We start from the raw sequence: 20,472 nt of genomic DNA, 5'->3' as shown, positions 1-20,472 counted from the left end.
CACAACTTTGGGGCAAATTATGCCATGGATCCGTATGCACCATGCATGGTGCATACGGATGCAAAAATGACGTTGTTTTATTAAAAACGCGTCTTCCCTTAAAAAAAAAATCAGATTCGATTTCCAGCAACAACATATGAACTAAAATTCCAGAATCGATAAACTATAATTCCAAAATCGATGAACTATAATTCCAGAATCTATGAACTAAAATTTCAGAATCTAATCTATGAACTAAAAATTCCAGAATCTATAAACTAAAATTTCAGAATCGATGAACTAAAATTTCAGAATCGATGAACTACAATTCCAGAATCGATGAACTATAATTCCAGAATCAATGAACTAAAATTCCATAATCTATGAACTAAAATTCCAGAATGAATGAACAACATAATGTTATTGTTGGGAATCGAACCTGAATTTTTTTTAAAGGGGAGACGCGCATTTTTTAATAAAACGACGTCATTTTGGCATCCGTATGCACCATGCATGGTGCATACGGATGCACAGCATAACGATTGTGCATATAATGACTTATGATTTTGGCCCATTAATTTTTGAATCCACAACTTTGGCCTATTACGCAAGATAGAAAACCCAAATACAAGACTCCATTTCTTCTATCTTCTCCAATGTACTAGATAAGTCTGCCGAATCTTCCAGACACTCTGCATCACTCTCCCTATTTATCATCCTTACCAGAAAGGAAAGAGAGCGTTTAAGCTGCGAAAAATCAGTTTACAAGAGAAAATGGCGGCATTCTTCGGCGATCCTTTCCGGCGCTTTCTCTGGAGTCCTACATTCTACCACCGCGCTCCGCCCGGATCAGCCGCCCTCCTCGACTGGATCGAGTCTCCCACCGCCCACGTCTTCAAAATCAACGTTCCAGGTACGTAACTTCTTCATCTTCTCCGATCGAAATTACAACTCCACGACTAAATTTTGACCTACTCTAGGGTTTTGATTGCATTGCAGGGTATAGCAGGGAGGACGTGAAGGTGCAAGTGGAAGACGGGAACGTATTGGTGGTGAAGGCGGAGGGCGGGAAGGACGAAGCACACGGGAATTGGAAGGAGAAGGAGGTGGTTTGGCACGTGGCGGAGAGAGGCGGAGCAACGGGGAAGTTTTCCCGGGAAATAGAGCTGCCGGAGGGAGTGAAGGTGGATCAAATCAAAGCTCAGGTCGACAATGGCGTCCTCACCGTCACCGTACCTAAGGATACCAGTCCCAAACAATCTAAAATTAGGAACATCAATATTACCAGCAAACTCTGAAAAATCTATATTATAAGTATAGTGAATAAAGACGGCTTGTCGCGTGAATTATCTTTCTTATCATCACAATATAATATGTACTCCGTATATCTTTATATAATAAAGATCCATATATAATGTATATATTTATTTATAATAAAAAAAATTAGTAATGTAAATATTTATTCATCTACAAAAGTAAGATTTTTATATCACTTAATTATTTAGTTGATTGACATTTAAGTATACAATGTAATAGATTTAGTAGCATTAAAAAAAAACATTTTCATTTAAATATACAATGTGAGAAAATTTTAGTAGACTTAGTTGGATATTTGGTATGTAAGTTTTCTTAATTAAATAAATACAATAATACCAATTATTTATTTTGTCGGATATTTAGTTTGTAAGCTTTATAAAGATTAAATAAGCATTCAAACTATAGCTTCAATTTACAAGTTATTTAGAAGTTAATGTAATGCTATACTTTAATTATCATTGTGAATTTCTTTTATTTTTGTTTTTTATTATTATTAATATTTTTAACACCATAAATTATATTTTCAATTTCTATCACCGTTCCTCTCGTTATTGTCATTGTTGTCGACTTGTCACTGCTCCAATTGCATGTTGTCGTCGATGCCTTCTTTCAGTTCGGAAAAAGGTTGTTGCTACCTTCTTCTAGTCTAGAAAAAGCTCGCGTTGGCTTTCTTCCATATTTATAAAGAAGGCAACGACAACCTCCTTTCAAACATAAAATAAGAATGCAATGTCTTCTTTCAAATCTTGAAGGTCACAACCTTCTTTCCGGTGAGTGGTGACAAAAAATGTTAACGATGAGAAGTGACGATAAGCGGTGGTAAAGGTGAGACAACAACAAACCACCAACAAAATTTAGAAGATTTATTTTTCTATTTTTTATTTATAATTATTATTCTTACTAGTTAAAAAATTAAATTTAATATAATATATTATTTAGAAAATATATATGTGGAAGCCATATTAGCTCGTCAAATCAGCTTTGAACTTTTTAAAATTGAAAAGTATAAAAAATTTTCAAATTTAATATAATTAGAGGACTAATTTGATTATTATTTATTTTTAGTATATAAAATAAATTTTTAAAATATTAAAAATAATGTATATGTCAGTCACATAATTTACAGTATAATATCGATATGAGCTTAAATATGTGAAATTATTTTGGCGGCTTGCTTATTAATTATTGCAATTATAATTTTTTTAATTATAAAAAAGTAAAGCAATTTGTTATTATTATTATCATTTTATTTATTTATTTATTTATTTTTTAAAAAAAGGTAATTTGTTTGACCAGTCATAACCCGACCCGGGAATATGGATTGCTTCAGCTTAGCAAATAAGCTGCCTTTCTTCCTTACGGTTACTTCATCACCCTGCATTTTAGGCTTCTGTTTTCAACAGAAAAAAGGCTCCGATTTCCGATTTCTGATTTCCGATTCAAAACAACTGTAATGGCGTTGGAGTGGGTTGTGCTAGGCTACGCCGCCGGAGCAGAGGCGATCATGCTCCTTCTACTTACCCTTCCGGGCATCGACCCGCTCCGTAAGGGCCTGATCACCGTCACGCGCAACCTGCTCAAACCTTTCATGTCGATCGTCCCCTTCTGCCTCTTCCTGTTGATGGATATCTACTGGAAGTACGAGACTCGCCCCACCTGTGAATCGCCTGATTCGTGTTCTCCCTCGGAGCACCTTCGCCACCAAAAGTCTATCATGAAGTCTCAGCGCAACGCCCTCCTCATCGCCTCCGCCCTCGTATTTTACTGGCTCCTCTACTCCGTCACCAGCCTCGTCGTCCGCATCAACCAGCTCAACAGTCGCTTGGAGAAGATTAAGAACCGGGAGTGATTCCTTGCTCTCACGCTTGGATCGATCACCGAGAGATTTTCAGTTTTCGAATCAGATAAGGCCATTTTATTGCTTTTCATTTCACGGAATGTGTAGTGGCTTTTTGAACATATATTCCTTGCTCTCACGCTCGGATCGATCGCCGAGAGATTTTCAGTTTTCTATTCTACTGCTCTGTTTTCAGCTTTTTGAACATATATTTTGTCAATTAGCAACTTCTAATCCGATAATGGTTTACTGCTTTTGAGGTTAATTTGCCCCATTTGGTGTTTGCCTTTTTGCTAGCTGTTCCTCTTAATTTGTGTAATTGCGGCTGTTTGTTGATGAGCTGGGAATGCTTTCTTCAGAGGCCTTTTTGGCCTCCCAATTGATCATTTCTTTAGGTGCCTTTGTTCTTGATGTTGAAGGCTAAGTTTAATCAAAACTAGAGAATTGATAATTGAACCATATTGTATGTGATGAGAGGTCCCCCCACCCCATCATGAGTGTGACTCTTTGAGAACTAATGCATATACATAAAATGAAATTGGAATGCATTGATCATTGTGATTTGTGAAACAATTGGATCATGAAGCCAATTGGTTAACTAAGATTGCGACTTGTCTGGAGGGTGTGCATTAGGTTAATCCTGCCTTGCCACCCTATCCAGCAAAGAACCACGATGCTAGGTTATTTATAGCTAATAATCAGCTCAAACCAAGAAGGCCAACAGGCTGCATCCACGAGCAATCGAACTTGGAACCTTGTGGTTACCAGGCCAACAACCTGACCAACTTGGTTGAGTTTGTCTCTTTAAAAACTCTCTTGATATCATTAAGTTGTGTCTATGGCCTCTTTTTATGATCTGCTGAATTGTTGCTGTCTTCACATCATCAGTTATGCTATTTGATATTTTTTATCATGCCCTAAGATTCAAACTTAATGGTTGAGCTTGGTGTGCCTGTTTCATTAGGCTCTTTTTGGGCAAATGCAAAAGTGGTTTTTCAATCATGGGGTGTTCATGTGATCTATATTGTGATTTGGTTGCTTGCATTATTACTAAACACTTCCTTTGTAGCAATGGAAATTGGAAAGTGTTCCGAGATTGTTTATTTGGTTGAAAACAGTCCTCTCTTTTGTAGGGATTGTTGATGGCTTAAAACATGTTTGTTTTTTTTTTTATTTGGGTGACAAGGGAAGTCGCAACCATTCTGCAAACCCTACTCAAGAGTAAGCACTAGGTAAACTTCACTCTTGTTTAATAGCCTGCAAATCATATAGGGGAAGTAAACCGCACTAGGAAGACTCTTTGTGACCGACTTAACCGAGAGGGTGACTTTCTAATATGAGAATTATGATCGATCCACTCAACCACCCCTTTCGGGCGGCTTAAAAACATGTTTTGATTACTGCAAACAAGAATCTGTAATCTTGATTATATGAAAATGCCAAGAAATTTGATTTTGTATCAAAGATTGCTTTGATATACATACAAATATTAGGTTTAGGGTTTGATTGAAGACAAATCATCCTGTATTTCCCAGAAGGGTAGTTCTGTACCCTTGTTGAGCTTGGTTTCACAGTCATGGTTGGTGAACCACTGAACCCATTCCAATGTATTCTTCTCCCAGTCTGTGGCCCACTGACAAAAGTTGTTGAAAGCAAAAATGGTTTGAACAAGATTTTGAAAGTTTGGTTTTTATTTGGGAATAATTATTAAAGAAATTAAGATAAGAAAATTACATAATAGATTTTGATGTGGCAAAATGGTGGTAATGTTGTGATTTTTGGGGGTAAATTTGTAATTTGTTAATTCTCAAAATCATACCTTAACTATGTAGATTTTTTCATATTGATTATAAATTAAGGGGTTGAATTTCTTAAATTGAAAATGAGAGAATAAATAACAATCGAGAAATAAAAGTGTAATTTTTTTAAAAAAAAATGGTATAAAGATATAATTTCCATAATGATCCTTTTGACTTGATTTCCCTCCTTGCCCCCACCTTTTCTTTTGAAAAGGAGTAAGTGAGGTTGATGACTTGATGTGCATGTTATCCAATACAGATAAATAGATAATGAAACCGCATTCCTTATCTAAGAATATGCACTAATTAAACTGCACTCTTACATAATATTTTATAAATTATATAAGAAAAATAAATTACACAAAGTATATAACATACTCTACCAAAAAGTTATTGGTAAAAATTAAATTCATAACTTTTAACTACAAGCGTCATGCTTCATTTACTCAACTGTTACTTTCAGGACAATTATTAAATACTTCACTCCTCTACCCATGGTACTAAAATGCTTGTATATTAAAAATGACAATTTAGAACAATCGATAAGCAAATTGTTAATTCACTATAAAGTGAGAACATTGACTATTGTATTATTATGTGCGACATGTTAAAAAGTTTATTTTTTAGGTATAACTAAAATTTTTACCGTCGAACACAGTGACTAATTCACTCGCTAAATTGTAAGTACTTCTATTGGGTGAGACAGCTGACTTGAAAATTTAAGGTTGTTCCATGAAAAAAATGCTTGTATTCAAAATTTTAGTTTGGGATGGTTTAAGGGTCACTATTTAGTTTGGGATGGTTTAAGGGTCACTATTAGTGATTGAGTGAGGCATGTCTACAGCTGTGGATTAAATAATGCAACATCTCCAGCCTGTGTTATTTCAATACTGTTCCTCAATCTGCAACCATTCAATGCGTCACAACTACAAGTCTTGAATGCACAAACACCACTTTTAGAAACCCCTTCGGAAAGATGTCACATCTTAACCGAATCGAATTCAAACATTATACGCTTAAAATCTTGACCAATTCAAAGCCCGTTTGGACAAACGATTAACTCAATTCTTTTCGAATGCCATTTGGATGAACTGTGATTAAAATAACAATTTTGATTATCATTAATACAACTATGTCGGAGGACCCCTCAATTTGTAAAAAAAGTTCATAGGTCAATTGAGACACATCTCGCAATCCCAATTTGTAGATCAAACCTAAAATAAGTTCATAGGACAGTTAAAACACATCCAATAGTCTCCGGGACTAATGGTGTGGAACCCTCCAACCTAAAATAAGTTTATAGGCTAATTAAGACATATATCACATTCTCAATTGGTAAATTAACTTAAAATAAGTTTATAAACCAGTTAAAACACATTTCACAGTCTTTGGTGATAACTGCGGAACCTTTGGACCGAAAATTAGTTCATAGGTCAATTGAGATATACTCTAGTCTCAACTACTAAGTAAATTCATAGGCAAATTGAGAAATTTTTAATAATTTCTGGTATGGTTGGGTGATTTTAAGTTTGGAGTAAAAAGTTATTAATGAAGGCATGACCCACCTGGGAATGGTGATTTGGATTTCAGAAATATTTTTTGTTGCCTCTAATCTGCTGTTTCTGGGCATAAATTCAAGAATCTGACAGTGACAACAAAAGGAGAAGAGCAAGAACATGAAGCCCACTCCTTTCTAGCCAGCAATCCAGACAGAACACTAGCGTCGCCTAGAAAATCGACAAAATTAAGATTTTTTTTCGAGTTTTCCGACGTTTGTACTATGAAAATGAGGTTTCAATTCGTCTTCTGCTGCTTCGCCGCCATTTCCATCTTCTTCTTCTCCCTCCTCGCACCCACGACGACGGCTGACCTCGCCGCCGACCGCGCCGCGCTCTTGGCGCTCCGATCCGCCGTGGGCGGCCGCGCTCTTCTCTGGAACTTGTCGGAGCCGAATGCGTGTTCTTGGCCGGGGGTTCAGTGCTCCTCCGACAGGAAATTCGTTGTGGAGCTTCACCTCCCCGGAATGGGTCTCTCCGGGAAAATCCCGCCGGGGAGTATCGGAAATCTCACCGGCCTTCAGACGCTTAGTCTCCGGTACAATGCTCTCTCCGGTCCGCTCCCGCCTGACATTTTCTCCTCGCTACGCGACCTCAGAAACGTTTATCTTCAGCACAACTTCTTCTCCGGCCAAATCCCCGACGCCGTTTTCTCCTTACCGAACCTCATTCGCCTCAATCTCGCCCACAATAACTTCTCCGGTCCTCTGCCGCCGTCTATTAACAACTTAACCCGTTTGGCCACTCTCTACTTGCAGGAGAATCAGTTTTCCGGGTCGATCCCGGAGCTCCATTTACCCGCTTTGGTCCAGTTCAATGTTTCCAATAACCAACTCTCCGGTCCGATTCCGGCGGAGCTCTCGGGTCGGGCCGAGAGTGAATTTCAGGGCAATTCACTCTGCGGACCGCCGCTGGATCTTTGCGGCGGCGGGGGGCAGTCTAAGAGTAAGAAAAAACTCTCCGGCGGCGCTATCGCCGGAATTGTAATCGGCTGCGTCATTGGATTACTATTGATTCTTCTCCTTCTATTCTTTCTGTGTCGAAAGAGGAGCGAAAACGAACCCAGATCGGCGGCGGTGGCAACTAAGCAGACGGAGATCGAGATTCCGCCGGAAAATCCGGCCGGAAGCGGCGGACTTGCGGCATTGGGGGCGAGAGAGAAGGAGAAAGGAAAGGCGGCGGACGCCATTTCCGGCGGCAACGGGAAGCACTTGGTGTTTTTTACCAAAACACCCCGGAGCTTTGATTTGGATGATCTGTTGAAGGCGTCAGCTGAAGTGCTGGGGAAGGGCACTTTCGGAACCGCATACAAAGCTGTTCTTGAAATGGGGTTAACAATGGTGGTGAAGAGGCTGAGGGATGTGAGTGTGCCTGAAAATGAGTTCAGAGAGAAGATTGAACAAGTGGGGAAGATGAACAATGAAAATCTTGTCCCTCTCAGAGCTTATTACTATAGCCGAGACGAAAAGCTTCTCGTTTACGATTACATTGCAATGGGAAGCTTATCTGCACTCTTACATGGTGAGAATTTGCTTCGTTTTGAATTTTGATCACAATCTGCTGCTCTATATAACTTTTTATCGTTTTCGTTCTGCATTTTCTCTTGCAATGATAGTTCAAGTTATGCGATATGTTGAACTTTTGGTGAGATTTAATCAAAGCTGCTATCTTGTTTCGGTTGGAAACACAATAGACGCAAATGTACACAAGAGTATGCATCTATCTGTTAAGTTTGTCTCATAATGTTTGTCTTATGGTTATGAATATGAGTTTGTCTAATACCAGGAATAGGAGTGAAACGGATAGACCAAAATAAAAGAATAGTTTCACTTCTGTGGACGTAGGCACATTGCTGAATCACGTACATCTTGCCTTCTTTACCTTTCTGCTATTATTATTGTTTACTGTTCTTGTTAATCTCAATAGTATCTATGGATCTCGAGAGTGTGTGTTGTCTTATGTTTGATCAGATAGACGAGGCTGCATGTTATAGTTCTTTGTTGAAGTTAAGATAACTGCTTAAACTTGCTGCCACCTGACAACGTTTTCTACATATAATCGCTATTCCACGCTCTTTGTTAGATATTGGATGCAGAATTTCGTGTTTTTTTATAAGCTCGGTTCCATTTGGTGAAGGATGGTTGATTTGTTTGCTATTTTCTGTTTTTGATCTCGTGAGTTCTGTTCTATTGGTTTGTTGGGGGAGTATCTTTATCCACCTAACTGGATTCTCTTGATTTCGTCGTTTTTACTCTCACAGGTAGTAAAGGAGCAGGTAGGACACCGCTAAACTGGGAAACGAGAGCCTCGATTGCCCTAAATGCAGCCCGGGGGATCTCGTACCTCCATTCACAAGGGCCATCCACTTCACATGGCAATATTAAGTCATCGAATATTCTCCTGACCAAATCCTACGAGGGTCGTGTTTCTGACTTTGGCCTTGCTCAGCTCGCCGGCCCCTCCTCCACACCTAACCGTGTGGATGGCTATAGGGCGCCCGAGGTAACAGACCCTCGTAAAGTGTCCCAGAAAGCGGATGTTTACAGTTTTGGCGTGTTACTCCTCGAGCTGCTTACTGGGAAGGCTCCTACTCATTCGTTGACGAATGAGGAAGGCGTTGATCTGCCCCGATGGGTGCAGTCTATAGTCCGAGAGGAGTGGAGCGCTGAGGTGTTTGATCTCGAGCTTCTTAGGTACCAAAACGTCGAGGAGGACATGGTTCAGCTCCTGCAGCTCGCGGTTGATTGCACCGCTCAGTACCCCGACCAGCGCCCTTCGATGGCCGAGGTTACTAGCCAAATCGAAGAGCTTTGTCGTTCTAGCTTCCAGGACTCTCATGGCGATATAATCGACGACATAGAACAACAACCATCTGCATAATCTCAGTTGCTGCTGGAAGAAACAAAACATCCTATTCCTCACATTTCCTTTTTTTTTTTTTTTTGTTCAATTCTTGATTTGGTGTTTTAGGTGTTTTTCTTAGAGGAGGGTGGGGATTCTGATATTATTCTTTTTTTCTTTTTCTTAAATTGTGTGAACTGTACAATAACTGTCAATTGTTTCTTTCTTGAATCTCTAGGTTTTTTGCTTCTTAATACAAGATTGTTTCTGACATTTATCTCTCCTTGCCCAATATATTCTATGTATAATGCCAGCTAACAGAAAGCCCCATGTGAGTTTATTCTAAGTTTCCTCCAAATCTAGATCTTCACAATTCTTTGATTCACTAAAAATCTCGAAATTTTATTCAAATGTGTATTTTAAGTGAAATCTATCTTAAAGAACATGTTTAGGTTAGCTATAATCGATCAGCTCGAACTGAACAGGTTAATCAATTGTAGAAATCAATTATATATTTGATCAATTAAAATCGAGATGACTAATAAACTGTTTATAAGTTTGTTATATTTAACGTTAGTTCTTGAAATTCGAGCAAAGTTCCTCGAAATGATCAAACCAAACATTAATGTTATCACTAAAGCCCCCCTTTTCACTTCTTTCTGCAGTGGCTTTGACTGGATCCACACATGCATAGTTCATCTTCATCATATCCTTTTCCATTCCATTCTTCTCCTTAAAAAAAGAGCCTTCTTTTTTCACTTCTTGTCTTTAAACACTTTAATGTCATACAACTACTTTTTTGTTTTTTTTTTTGTTTGTTTTTTTGTTTGTTTGTTTTTTTTTTTGCGACCATACTACCCTCTCTATTCATAACGGTGAAATCTCTTAATAAAATAACTTGAAAGCATTTCAATTATTTAGATTTTTTATTAAAATCCTAACGTGTCCAGAAGACGCGTGCAATGTATGCACCTGTTGAACACGCTACTGATACGCGATAGGGCCCACAAACAATCCGTTCTTATTTCAATTACATGACCATTTTATGTCCACAAGATTATTAACCATGAATACTATCATTACAAGATGAATAATTCCACAAGAAAAGCCAAAATTAAAGCTTATTAATCATTTTGCAGACTTGGAGTGCTTCAGAAGCCAATCAATAACTGAGTCTATGTTTACAAACTCCTTACAAGAGATCATGTAGCAGCAAACCTCTCTATCCTTGATAGAATTAAGGTTCCTGTCACACAAAAACACACACATCAAGAATGCTTAATTAGGTGTTGCAGAGGATGTTTTACTTTAATTTGCAGAAAACCAATCCTTAATTGGCAGCTAGCTAGCTAACTAGCTTACATTTGATCAACCAATGCCTGCTTTGAAAGAGCTTCAGATTTGTCAATCTTGTTCCCCAGAACTAGCAGAGGAATTCCACCCAGAGATGGCTTAGCCAAGAGCTCATGCAGCTCGGTTTTCGATATAGGAACACTGTCCCTATCTGCAGCATCAACCACATATCTGCAGTATCAGAAACACATTCTTCAATTTGGTATCAGAGCATGCAGAAAAATCTGTATCAGTGCATTACTGATTACTGTATATATAGTCTCGCTATCAACTTAAACTTACAGTATCGCAGATACGCCACGACAGTAGCGCTCCCACATGGTCCGGAACCTGCTCTGACCTCCTAGGTCCCATAGTTTGATTTTCACCTTCCCCTTTGTCACTTTTCGCATGTTAAACCCAATCTGGTTTTCAACATAACTATTATTTCTATTGACACTAGTAACAGTTTACTGAGAAAACTATTATATTTTAAAGTGTCAATCGACATTAGTAACAGTTTTATGTTTTTTTAGTATGAAAAGTATCAATGTTGATCGACCCGTAAAAGTTGTAAAAGAATATATATAGTGATTAGAATGGGATACCTACAGTTGGAATCATGTCCTCAGTGTAACCACCTGTCTGAAACACAGACAAACAAGAAACTTCATGTGAAAAAGGAAGGCTTCGGAGAAAACGAGGAACCACAATGCAAAGAAAACGAGGCACCACCACTACTCACAGCAATTGAATTCACAAGAGCTGTCTTCCCTGCATTCTGTAACCCTACAAGGGAAAGCTCCATCTCCTGCTTGAAGAATATGCTGCAATAATGGAGACCATAATGAATTCCCAGAAAATGGTTTTCAATACTGTCATTCTTGCTAGCAAACATAATCCAGAAGAACATTGAAAGAATGCATATAGACATAATATAACAACATATATAAACTGGGGAATCCTAGTCAAGTTGATTGATTCGGTAACCCTATTGGCTTTCTTGATTTGAACTGGTTAGCTCTGATTATCAGGACACATTCTTAAAAAGTTCGATAACCCAAAAAAAAAAAAAAACAATAATATTACATACCTGCGAAGCCAGCTGAGGAGAGATTCCAAGAAACCCATTTGCAAAAAAGTTGAGAACTTTGATGAAATTACAGGAAAATTTTGAAGATTTTATTGTTATTATTATTGTTATTTTTAAAAAAAAATTATTCAAGATTAAGGTATACGGAATAGTTTTCAGCCAAAGACAAGACAACAGAAGTTGATACAATAATGATTTGTGCAATGCATCCAGTGGTACATGGAGGGTTTGTTCAACCAACATGTTTTCCTAACTCCATTCATCAACACGATGAAAGTGACATATATATTACAAATATTGTTTTATGGAACTCGTGAAATTATGCAAATTCATAGTGAAATTGTGGAGTGGAGTTGAATTAACCAAGCTTTAACGTAGCGATAGATGCACTATGGGTGAAGTCAGACTTGTGACTCTAGTCTGTAAATGAACCTATATATATATATATATATATATATATATATATATATATATATATTCATGTACGGAATCTCTTGTTTATGATTCATGCAAACGCCATAATGACATAAAGAGATATATGAAAGAATGGGAAAATTCACACTACAAAAGATCATGTGACATTAACGACCAAACCTAGCTAGGTCAAGCATGGTGGAAATAGAGACAAAACCTAGACACTTGCTTCACTTAGAAGACTTTGAAAATATGCTCAAATTGTTTTCTAGCTGTAAAAACGACATTAATTTGAGTGGAAAATAACCAAAGAAACTTCTAAAAATATTTCATTTTTCTCATCTAGATTAAAGTGAAATTTCTCCTCATCTTCTTTTGTCTTTTTCATCCTCAATCTTTTTTTTTTTTTTTTTTTTCTTTTTACTTTTTCATAGCTTTAAATCTTCAAGTTGAATTGCGGACCACTAGCACGGGGTAGGAATCACAATTCACTCCCATCCCATGATTCTTCAATATCTGCTCTGTTATGTTCTATACTTTCTCAAACAATTTAAAAAATTTAAGGTCCCATCACCTGAGACCAAGGTTCAAATCTATGGTCATTCATTTGAAAGGGTAATTGAAAAGCCATCACACTACATGTAGTTGATAGGAAAGATCTATCTAGTTTGCTCTTAATTTGAAAGGGTAACCTCAAGACTTTCGACATTATATATATATCACTGCTGAAAATTATAAAATTTCCGACCACCTGAAAGGGATGTTAAATCAAGTCGAAAGTCTTGTTCCCACTACTTTTGGTATCCGGAAAAAACCTTTATTGCTATTTCCGACCACTTTTTACTTTCGACTTGATTAAGATCACTTTCATGTGGTTGAAAATTCCATAATTTCCAGTAGTATATATATATATATATATATATATATATATATATATATATATATATATATATATATATATATATATATATATATATATTACTTAATGCGGAGTATGTATGTTTTTATATTTACAAAATGAAACCAACTATATATAAACCTTAAAACCTAAATCCTCTATTTTCAACTTTCATATTTTTTATTTTTTATTTTTAAATTCGATTGAGGTTCATGATACTTGTTGTTGTCACTACCTTCACAATTTTTGTGTCTTGTGATTGCAACTATTTGTCTATATTTTTATATTAGGTTTAATTTATTTTATTTTACAAATATGTAAGCCTTATAAAGTGTATAACATGTAGATTTTAAATAGACTCCAAACCTATTTAAAGCCTACAATAAAGTATCTTTAATGACTTACATATTAAATAATACTTTAAAAATATTTTAGGTCAGGTTAGGCCTATTATAGGCTCAGACTTAGACCTTAAAAAAAATCTACATATATACTCAAACTCCTCAAGCTTCAAGTTCTCATAACATACCCAAGTCTAATTTTTCAAACCTCAACCCAACCTAGCCTATTTCTATCGGAAAATACTATATATACACTTATTCTTTATCCCAATTTTTACTTTTATATTTAAAATTCTAATATAGACACTTTTATAAGCCTACATAAAAAGAATAATCTATCAATATATATTTGTCATATTATAAAGTAAATTTAAAAGAATAAAATTTGGTACAACTCATTCCATCCCTAATTTATCGCCATCCAATTGATCTCTAAATAATTGCATCACAACTCCCAAATAACACGTCTCTATTTACCTTGTTTATTTACTAACACTTCTCTAACACCAGGAGTAGCCCATGACGGTGGGGTGAGGTGGCGTTTTCTAAACATGACAACAGCGCGTGCCGGCTACACGCTGCCGTATTGACCTCCACGTGTGTCCAAATAAAATATTTTATTTTTGTTCAAAAAAACTTTTTTCAAAAAAAATTATATATTTATTAAAATGGGTAATGCATTGCCGCGTTTTCTCTGATTTATAAATGTCTGTGGCCTCCACTCCCTGGCCTTACCAGTCCAAAGCTATCTCTCTCTCTCTCTCTCTCTCTCTGAGCTATACATACATATACACACACAGATATATAGATTAGAGAGAGAGATGGGGAGGCAGCCATGTTGTGATAAGGTAGGATTGAAGAAGGGGCCATGGACAACTGAGGAAGACAATAAGCTCATCAACTTTATCCTCAAAAATGGTCAATGTTGTTGGAGAGCTGTTCCTAAACTTGCAGGCAAGCATATATATAATTATATATATATACACACACACTTTCTCATCATTCATTCATGTTCTTGATGAATTCTAAAGAAAACGTTTGATTGGTGGATGCAGGGCTGTTGAGGTGTGGGAAGAGCTGCAGATTGAGATGGACAAACTACCTCAGACCAGATTTGAAGAGGGGACTTCTGTCGGACCATGAAGAGAAGATGGTCATTGACCTCCATGCTCAACTAGGCAACAGGTTTTTGCTCTGATACCAATTTGAATGATATCTTTTATTTTATATATTTTGTTTAACTAATTCAAAGTTCACAATCATTAGGGTCTTATGATCAAAAGTTAAAGAGATAAATTTCCAATAACTAATCCCGCTCACACTCATAAAATCAATAGGCCGGACATCTTTAAAACTGTACTGAACTTGAACCTTTTAGCTACGTAGCAAGTCAACAACCTGACCAATTAACATTGTTGATGACGCAGGTGGTCGAAGATTGCCTCTTATTTGCCCGGAAGGACAGACAACGAAATCAAGAATCACTGGAACACACATATTAAGAAGAAGCTAAAGAAAATGGGGATCGACCCTGTGACCCACAGGCCACTCTGCAGTGCCACCATTGATGATGACAATAAAGAAACAGCAAAACAAAGAGAATCATCAGTACCAGAAACAATGGATGAAAGGTGCAGGGAGGTAGTGGTGGAAACTCCTTTGATGGATCAGTCAACCATTACAGATGCCTTTGAAGAAGACAACAAGAACATGGAGACAAGCCCAACTCCTCTTGACCCACCGCAAGTCAACAATGGCTTCTTCTCATCACCAGATGAAATTCTGGCCACTTCTTTATCATCATCATCATCCTCTCCTTCAAACAGCCATGGCGGTTTTGTTTCATCTGTTGACAACAACAACAACAACAACAACAACGTTGGTAGTCTTCTTGAAGATTTGGATTTCTTGCCGGGCTTTGACTGGCATCATGACTACATCAATGACGTGGGGTTATGGGTGGAAGATGATGATTACTTCAAAGAATTATGCTTTGTTGATATGTTTAGTCATTAGCTTAGTTACTCGATAGAGGAAATTAAGTGATCTCAGATAAGTATATAATCCAAGAAGCTAAGGTATATATTAAATTTATCATATTATTACTTATTTGTCATTTCCAGCATAAGAAAATCTATCTAATAAATAACATCATTGCATATTTGCATGTGTAATAGAGAGAAAGTGTCAATTACACTGCCTAAAATTACAATGTGCATCTTATATAATATGTCGTAAAATAAAAAATGTACTAGGAAAAACGTATGCATCATACGATATGTAAAAGTAGTGCAACTCAATAACAAGTGCACTTTGTAATTTTGTATGGTGCACTTTTATAATTTTGTACATTTCTTAAGTGTGCATGCTTAGCTTTTACATAAAATATGACATACTTTTTAATTTTGTATGATGCACTCTTTTTTATTCGCACTTGAATGTATGTTCTCACTTGATTCGATAGACACTTATATATGGGGATATGGATTCAAATACAACTCTCAAGTTTATATTACAATATTACAATACGCTTTCAAGCAAGTGAATACATCATCAATAAAATACATGAGTTACCATGATTTACATCCTCTCAATCTGTCGAGTTGAGGTGTGGGGGCCATTAGGGTTGGGGATTCAACCTTTTGAGAAGAATCAAATACATGAGTAATTATTACAACCAAAAGATATTAACTCAAGTAAAAACAACCGCATTCGCTTAAACATTAAATTAGGAGTACATAATGGGTAAAAATGACCGTATTTTCTTTACATTATCTTCAATGTGAGATCTACTACATTAAAATGAAGATACGTTTTTTTTTTAAAAATAAAATTTAATTATCTTTTGAAATATATATGACATTAGAAGAATATAATCTCATATATACAATTTTTTTTGTTAAAGAATCTCGTATAACAACTATTGTTTTGTACTGTAGCTGATTAGTTATATACATATATACATAACAACTATTATTGTCTTGTACTGTAGCTGATTAGTTTTATTCAATAATTAATTAGATCGATGATCTAATCATATAATTAATTAATCAAAGAGAATGAATTCACACTATTCTGCAAAGTTTGGATTGGATGATATAGTCTTCGATCTTTGGGGCATTCAAAGAAGATAAATTAAACCAAGGAATTGAATATAATGATTGATGCTTCTACGTTTTGTATTACGTTATATATTTTGTTCGATCATCATGATTTGTTAATGTTGGTGCTTTCAATTTGTATGAACAAGCTAAGGAACAAGGGAAATATATATATATATATATATACACTAGTGTTTTATCTCAATAGCTCGTTTATTATATTGAAGGAAAGATAAATTTAAGGTGAATTTTCAAGTTTTACCTTTGAAAATTTAAGTTTTGATACTAAAAAGTAGTTGTTCATAATAGTTACACGGTGTTTCTGTTGAGCATATAATCATTAATGTGCAATCTAACTGTCAGCTTAGGTTTTTAGTTGAGATGGAGCACATGCTTCCATTTGATATCAGAGTCAAGCCAATAATTGGAGAGTTGAATCCTCAGGGAACCAAAACGTCATTTTCCTAAGAAAAAAATATGATTAATCTTATTTATTTATTTGCTAATAGTGTTGTGTTAGATTCTATATAAGATTAAACTCGAGCTGTTGAACTGACTTCTCAACAGCCACCAATACCTTACTTTAGTGTCGTCAGCCTATACTAGTCTCAATCCACATTTAATTATGACGTAAATATATACTCTTTTATAATGTTAATTACCTCATGTTAATGCGTTAAGTTCAAATGAATAATTGTAAGTAAAACATAATATTTTAAATGTGTGATTTTTAGTACATAAATTAAAATTGGATTTGAGTTAGAAGCTCAGAACACTCTCAACATATCAGTAAATAGTAAGAGTATTAATACGAAAATATGAATTACATTAATGTGAGAGGGATCTGAGAACTGTGTTTTTTAGATGAATTCAGTCAAAATTATGATATGATGATGAGACTCACACCAAACATGGTCATGTATAAGTGTATAACGAGTTAAATATAATACACATTAATTAAATTTGTGAGAAAAAAACGTAAAACAACATTATCCACTTTGACTACATGGAAGTTTCTTTCCTTAATTTCCATGAACCATGAAATTCAAAGTAAATGGCACACAAACACTTAACCCACACGTAGAGAGACAAAGTTGATGTGTTAAAATGCTCCAAAATATATGGTTGAGTGAATAAAATATGATTCTTATGTCAAAATGTTATAAATTTATTTTTTGTTAATACTGTTTCGATCGAATCTATTTCATATATATATTTTAATACAATTTACTTATCCAATATAATTTGAAAGGTTATATATTATACAAAATTTTGAACTAGATAAAATGCACCTCATTCACTGATTTGGCTCTAATACCTAACAAAACAAACTTAGAGCCTAAGGACTAGGAGTATCATTTTAGTAAAATGTTTGAAATTTTATTTAATTATTTATTTATTTACTTTTTTGAAAACATTTATTGTTTTGTCATTTTCGTCTCGACGCGCATTGGAAAAAGATGATGGTACATGCATGCATGCAGACCGAACAGCTAGCCAATCTAGGCATATATACGAATAACGACAAACTAGCTTTTGAAAACCTTGATCGTCAAAGAATGTTCTAAGCCTCTAAGGAAACCATTTTCTCGTTGGTCAAAGCACACATGTATACATTGAGTAGATGAAACATAATTTTTATATATATTATAAAGTCATAAATTTAATTCTTATCAATACTATCTCGATTGAGCTCGTCACATATAGAGTCTTTATATGCTTGCAAACACGTTTTTTATTAAGTTCGTAACATAATTTTATTCTGTGTACACTTTCAAATAGTAACAACGAATTTCTCTTGTCATCTCATATATATATACATAGGCGGACCCACAATGGAGACAGTGGGGGTAGCCATATAAATGGTATATATATTAAACATAAACATTTAAACAAAGTTAGGTTTGACTGAGATGGTAAGACCATTATTTAACTTCAAATATGAGTGAAAGGTCAATAGTTCGGAACTATTACAAAGGACGAATATATTTGGTGGGAATTCGTTAATGTTAGTTGGCATAGTTGTTTAACAATTTTATTCGTATTTGATCATTTTTTAATTCATTTTACCTTTGTTTTTTCGCCCCCACTCAACGTAAATTCTGGGTCTGCTAATATATATATATATATATATATATATATATATATATATATATATATATATATATATATATATATATATATATATATATTGCAAAAAAATCCCATATTTCCACACTCATTACACTTTGGTCTCAATTCAACTAAATTGGTTAGTGGTTAAGAGATGCGTGTTGTGGTGGCATTTGAAATCATGTTTAAATTGTGTTTTGATCAAACTTCGATTCTAAGCATGCAAAATATTCAATAATACAAATTTGTACAATGCATATATGACTTCATCTTTAAACTTGATCTCTTGGCAAATACATTCGAATATAAACTTGATAGTTGGCCAAGGTATCAAAATTTTCAACAATCTTGGTGCTCAGTGTAACCGATTAGTTTTGACTACTAGTCAAAAATAACCACAAACAATTTTTTCTTTTTAATTTTCAAAGTGCAGTAAGTGGTTAGAAATTTGATTTCTAAGTCCAAACCATAACCCATGTTAGGTTTCCAATCACTTTTTTTTTTTTTTTTAGTTGAGAATATTAGGTTTTTCTGCGATATACGTCATGTCGATTTGATGCACGGTAATTGGAGTGGTTAGAGTGATGGACGACTCCAACCACATAAATTTCAGATGATTTTAAAAGGTTCAATAGGAGTGACGTGATTATCACAACAATTTCACCGTCATCGCTCTAGAGTGTATAAATTTATTGAATATATCTTTTACGTGGTATCAAATAAAAAAGTAGATTGCTCCCTTTTGAATGTTCATATGCGAACGTTGAATAAGCGCAAGCCGCGGAATTGGACAAGAATGCATTCATATACTACTTTCAAAGTGGAAGATTCTTAATGTATGCTAACTTTTAGTACAATAATGACAAACACTAATCTTTTAAGGAAAACTTTCCATGTCAGATAATAACCTTATTAATGTACTTCAAAAATGGACAAAACTATTGCCAATTGTAGATTTTAGAAATTCTTTTATAGGGTCAAATATTCAAATGTGACGTGAAAGAGAAAGAGAAAGGAGAGAGAATTGAGAAATACGGTTCTTTTACTAAAATAATGATACTAAAATAGTAACTAAATGAATGTATGTACGTAGAGTTTGTTTATTCTTGGAAAACAAATGAAACCACAGTCACTATGCAAATGTGTATATTTGGTATATTCCTCATGAATATACTCAAAAGTTTTTTTTTTTTTTTTTTTTTTTTTTTTTTTTTTATCCTCGTTCAAGGGGAATTGTCACTTGTGTGAATCAAACTTGAATTATTATCTCAGAATACTCCCTCACAAACAGAACTCATTTGTCACTTGAATTACTTTGTTAGGTTTTCGAGGGTGTGTATTGGTTATTGGAAAAATAATATATATATGATGTAAGGCTTACATCTAAATTATGTAAGTTGATGTACCCAAAAAAAAAGTTGTTTTCTTCAATAATGTTGCATTAACGGACCAATCATGTTCGCAAGGAACATGGATTTTTATTTTTATTTTTATAACCCTAATCAAGTTTATCAAACGGTTAACATGATAATAGCAAGGTTTTAAATTCAATTCATCATGTGAGAGTTATCTATTGACCTTATAATCTTTTACCAATTAAGTTCACAAGATAAGTTCCATTAGAAACGCACTTTCAAGTAATAACGTAACAATAAACTTTTCCGTAAATTAAAGTAACATGGATTTTCATTATACATTATTAGTTTGATTATTATTAATATATTTTCCCTAGGTTTTATGCTCTTATATTATTCTATTATTGTCTTTTTGACATATGATATTATTAGTAGGAGGCCCACAATACGAACATTAACAATTATCGTTTATATCTTACAATAATTATACAATAATG

At 35.0% G+C, this 20,472-nt stretch overlaps 5 protein-coding genes across 5 annotated transcripts; 4 read left to right on the top strand and 1 right to left on the bottom strand.

Annotated features, from left to right (window-relative positions):
• The first annotated feature begins 645 nt into the window (after positions 1–645).
• On the top strand, positions 646–1,282 carry LOC109177710 (15.7 kDa heat shock protein, peroxisomal). The gene is made up of 2 exons (XM_019327141.1): positions 646–892; positions 979–1,282. The coding sequence occupies exons 1-2, from the start codon at positions 754–756 to the stop codon at positions 1,275–1,277; spliced, it is 438 nt and encodes a 145-aa protein (XP_019182686.1). The 5' UTR covers positions 646–753; the 3' UTR covers positions 1,278–1,282.
• A 1,355-nt stretch (positions 1,283–2,637) lies between these two features.
• Positions 2,638–3,247, top strand: LOC109177711. Its single transcript, XM_019327142.1, has one exon. The coding sequence runs from the start codon at positions 2,750–2,752 to the stop codon at positions 3,143–3,145; it is 396 nt and encodes a 131-aa protein (XP_019182687.1). The 5' UTR covers positions 2,638–2,749; the 3' UTR covers positions 3,146–3,247.
• A 3,184-nt stretch (positions 3,248–6,431) lies between these two features.
• Positions 6,432–9,604, top strand: LOC109177698 (probable inactive receptor kinase At3g02880). The gene is made up of 2 exons (XM_019327130.1): positions 6,432–8,009; positions 8,749–9,604. Exons 1-2 carry the CDS (start codon positions 6,713–6,715, stop codon positions 9,366–9,368), a joined length of 1,917 nt encoding a protein of 638 aa, XP_019182675.1. The 5' UTR covers positions 6,432–6,712; the 3' UTR covers positions 9,369–9,604.
• Positions 9,605–10,306: 702 nt separating this feature from the next.
• LOC109177707 (ADP-ribosylation factor-like protein 8c) lies at positions 10,307–11,830 on the bottom strand. The gene is made up of 6 exons (XM_019327139.1): positions 11,755–11,830; positions 11,407–11,488; positions 11,274–11,306; positions 10,965–11,086; positions 10,692–10,853; positions 10,307–10,575 (listed from the first exon to the last, which is right to left on the bottom strand). Exons 1-6 carry the CDS (start codon positions 11,790–11,792, stop codon positions 10,458–10,460), a joined length of 555 nt encoding a protein of 184 aa, XP_019182684.1. The 5' UTR covers positions 11,793–11,830; the 3' UTR covers positions 10,307–10,457.
• Positions 11,831–14,155: 2,325 nt separating this feature from the next.
• On the top strand, positions 14,156–15,523 carry LOC109177704 (protein ODORANT1-like). Its single transcript, XM_019327136.1, has 3 exons — positions 14,156–14,361; positions 14,463–14,592; positions 14,835–15,523. Exons 1-3 carry the CDS (start codon positions 14,229–14,231, stop codon positions 15,421–15,423), a joined length of 852 nt encoding a protein of 283 aa, XP_019182681.1. The 5' UTR covers positions 14,156–14,228; the 3' UTR covers positions 15,424–15,523.
• Positions 15,524–20,472: the final 4,949 nt, after the last annotated feature.

Source organism: Ipomoea nil, unplaced genomic scaffold (assembly GCF_001879475.1).
Source record: "Ipomoea nil cultivar Tokyo-kokei standard unplaced genomic scaffold, Asagao_1.1 scaffold0805, whole genome shotgun sequence".
NCBI lineage: Eukaryota > Viridiplantae > Streptophyta > Magnoliopsida > Solanales > Convolvulaceae > Ipomoea > Ipomoea nil.
Note: the sequence above shows the minus strand (reverse complement) of the source record. Positions and strands in the feature narration are given on the sequence as shown.

Excerpts from the sequence above, each read along its gene's own strand:
- LOC109177710 (XM_019327141.1), top strand. The coding sequence starts at position 754 with ATGGCGGCATTCTTCGGCGATCCTTTCCGGCGCTTTCTCTGGAGTCCT. Across the intron at positions 893-978 it reads CTTCAAAATCAACGTTCCAG|GGTATAGCAGGGAGGACGTG; the intron begins GTACGTAACTTC and ends ATTGCATTGCAG.
- LOC109177711 (XM_019327142.1), top strand. The coding sequence starts at position 2,750 with ATGGCGTTGGAGTGGGTTGTGCTAGGCTACGCCGCCGGAGCAGAGGCG.
- LOC109177698 (XM_019327130.1), top strand. The coding sequence starts at position 6,713 with ATGAAAATGAGGTTTCAATTCGTCTTCTGCTGCTTCGCCGCCATTTCC. Across the intron at positions 8,010-8,748 it reads CTTATCTGCACTCTTACATG|GTAGTAAAGGAGCAGGTAGG; the intron begins GTGAGAATTTGC and ends TTACTCTCACAG.
- LOC109177707 (XM_019327139.1), bottom strand. The coding sequence starts at position 11,792 with ATGGGTTTCTTGGAATCTCTCCTCAGCTGGCTTCGCAG. Across the intron at positions 10,854-10,964 it reads CGTGGCGTATCTGCGATACT|ATATGTGGTTGATGCTGCAG; the intron begins GTAAGTTTAAGT and ends CTGATACTGCAG. Across the intron at positions 10,576-10,691 it reads CAGGCATTGGTTGATCAAAT|GAACCTTAATTCTATCAAGG; the intron begins GTAAGCTAGTTA and ends TTTGTGTGACAG.
- LOC109177704 (XM_019327136.1), top strand. The coding sequence starts at position 14,229 with ATGGGGAGGCAGCCATGTTGTGATAAGGTAGGATTGAAGAAGGGGCCA. Across the intron at positions 14,362-14,462 it reads AGCTGTTCCTAAACTTGCAG|GGCTGTTGAGGTGTGGGAAG; the intron begins GCAAGCATATAT and ends TGGTGGATGCAG. Across the intron at positions 14,593-14,834 it reads CATGCTCAACTAGGCAACAG|GTGGTCGAAGATTGCCTCTT; the intron begins GTTTTTGCTCTG and ends TTGATGACGCAG.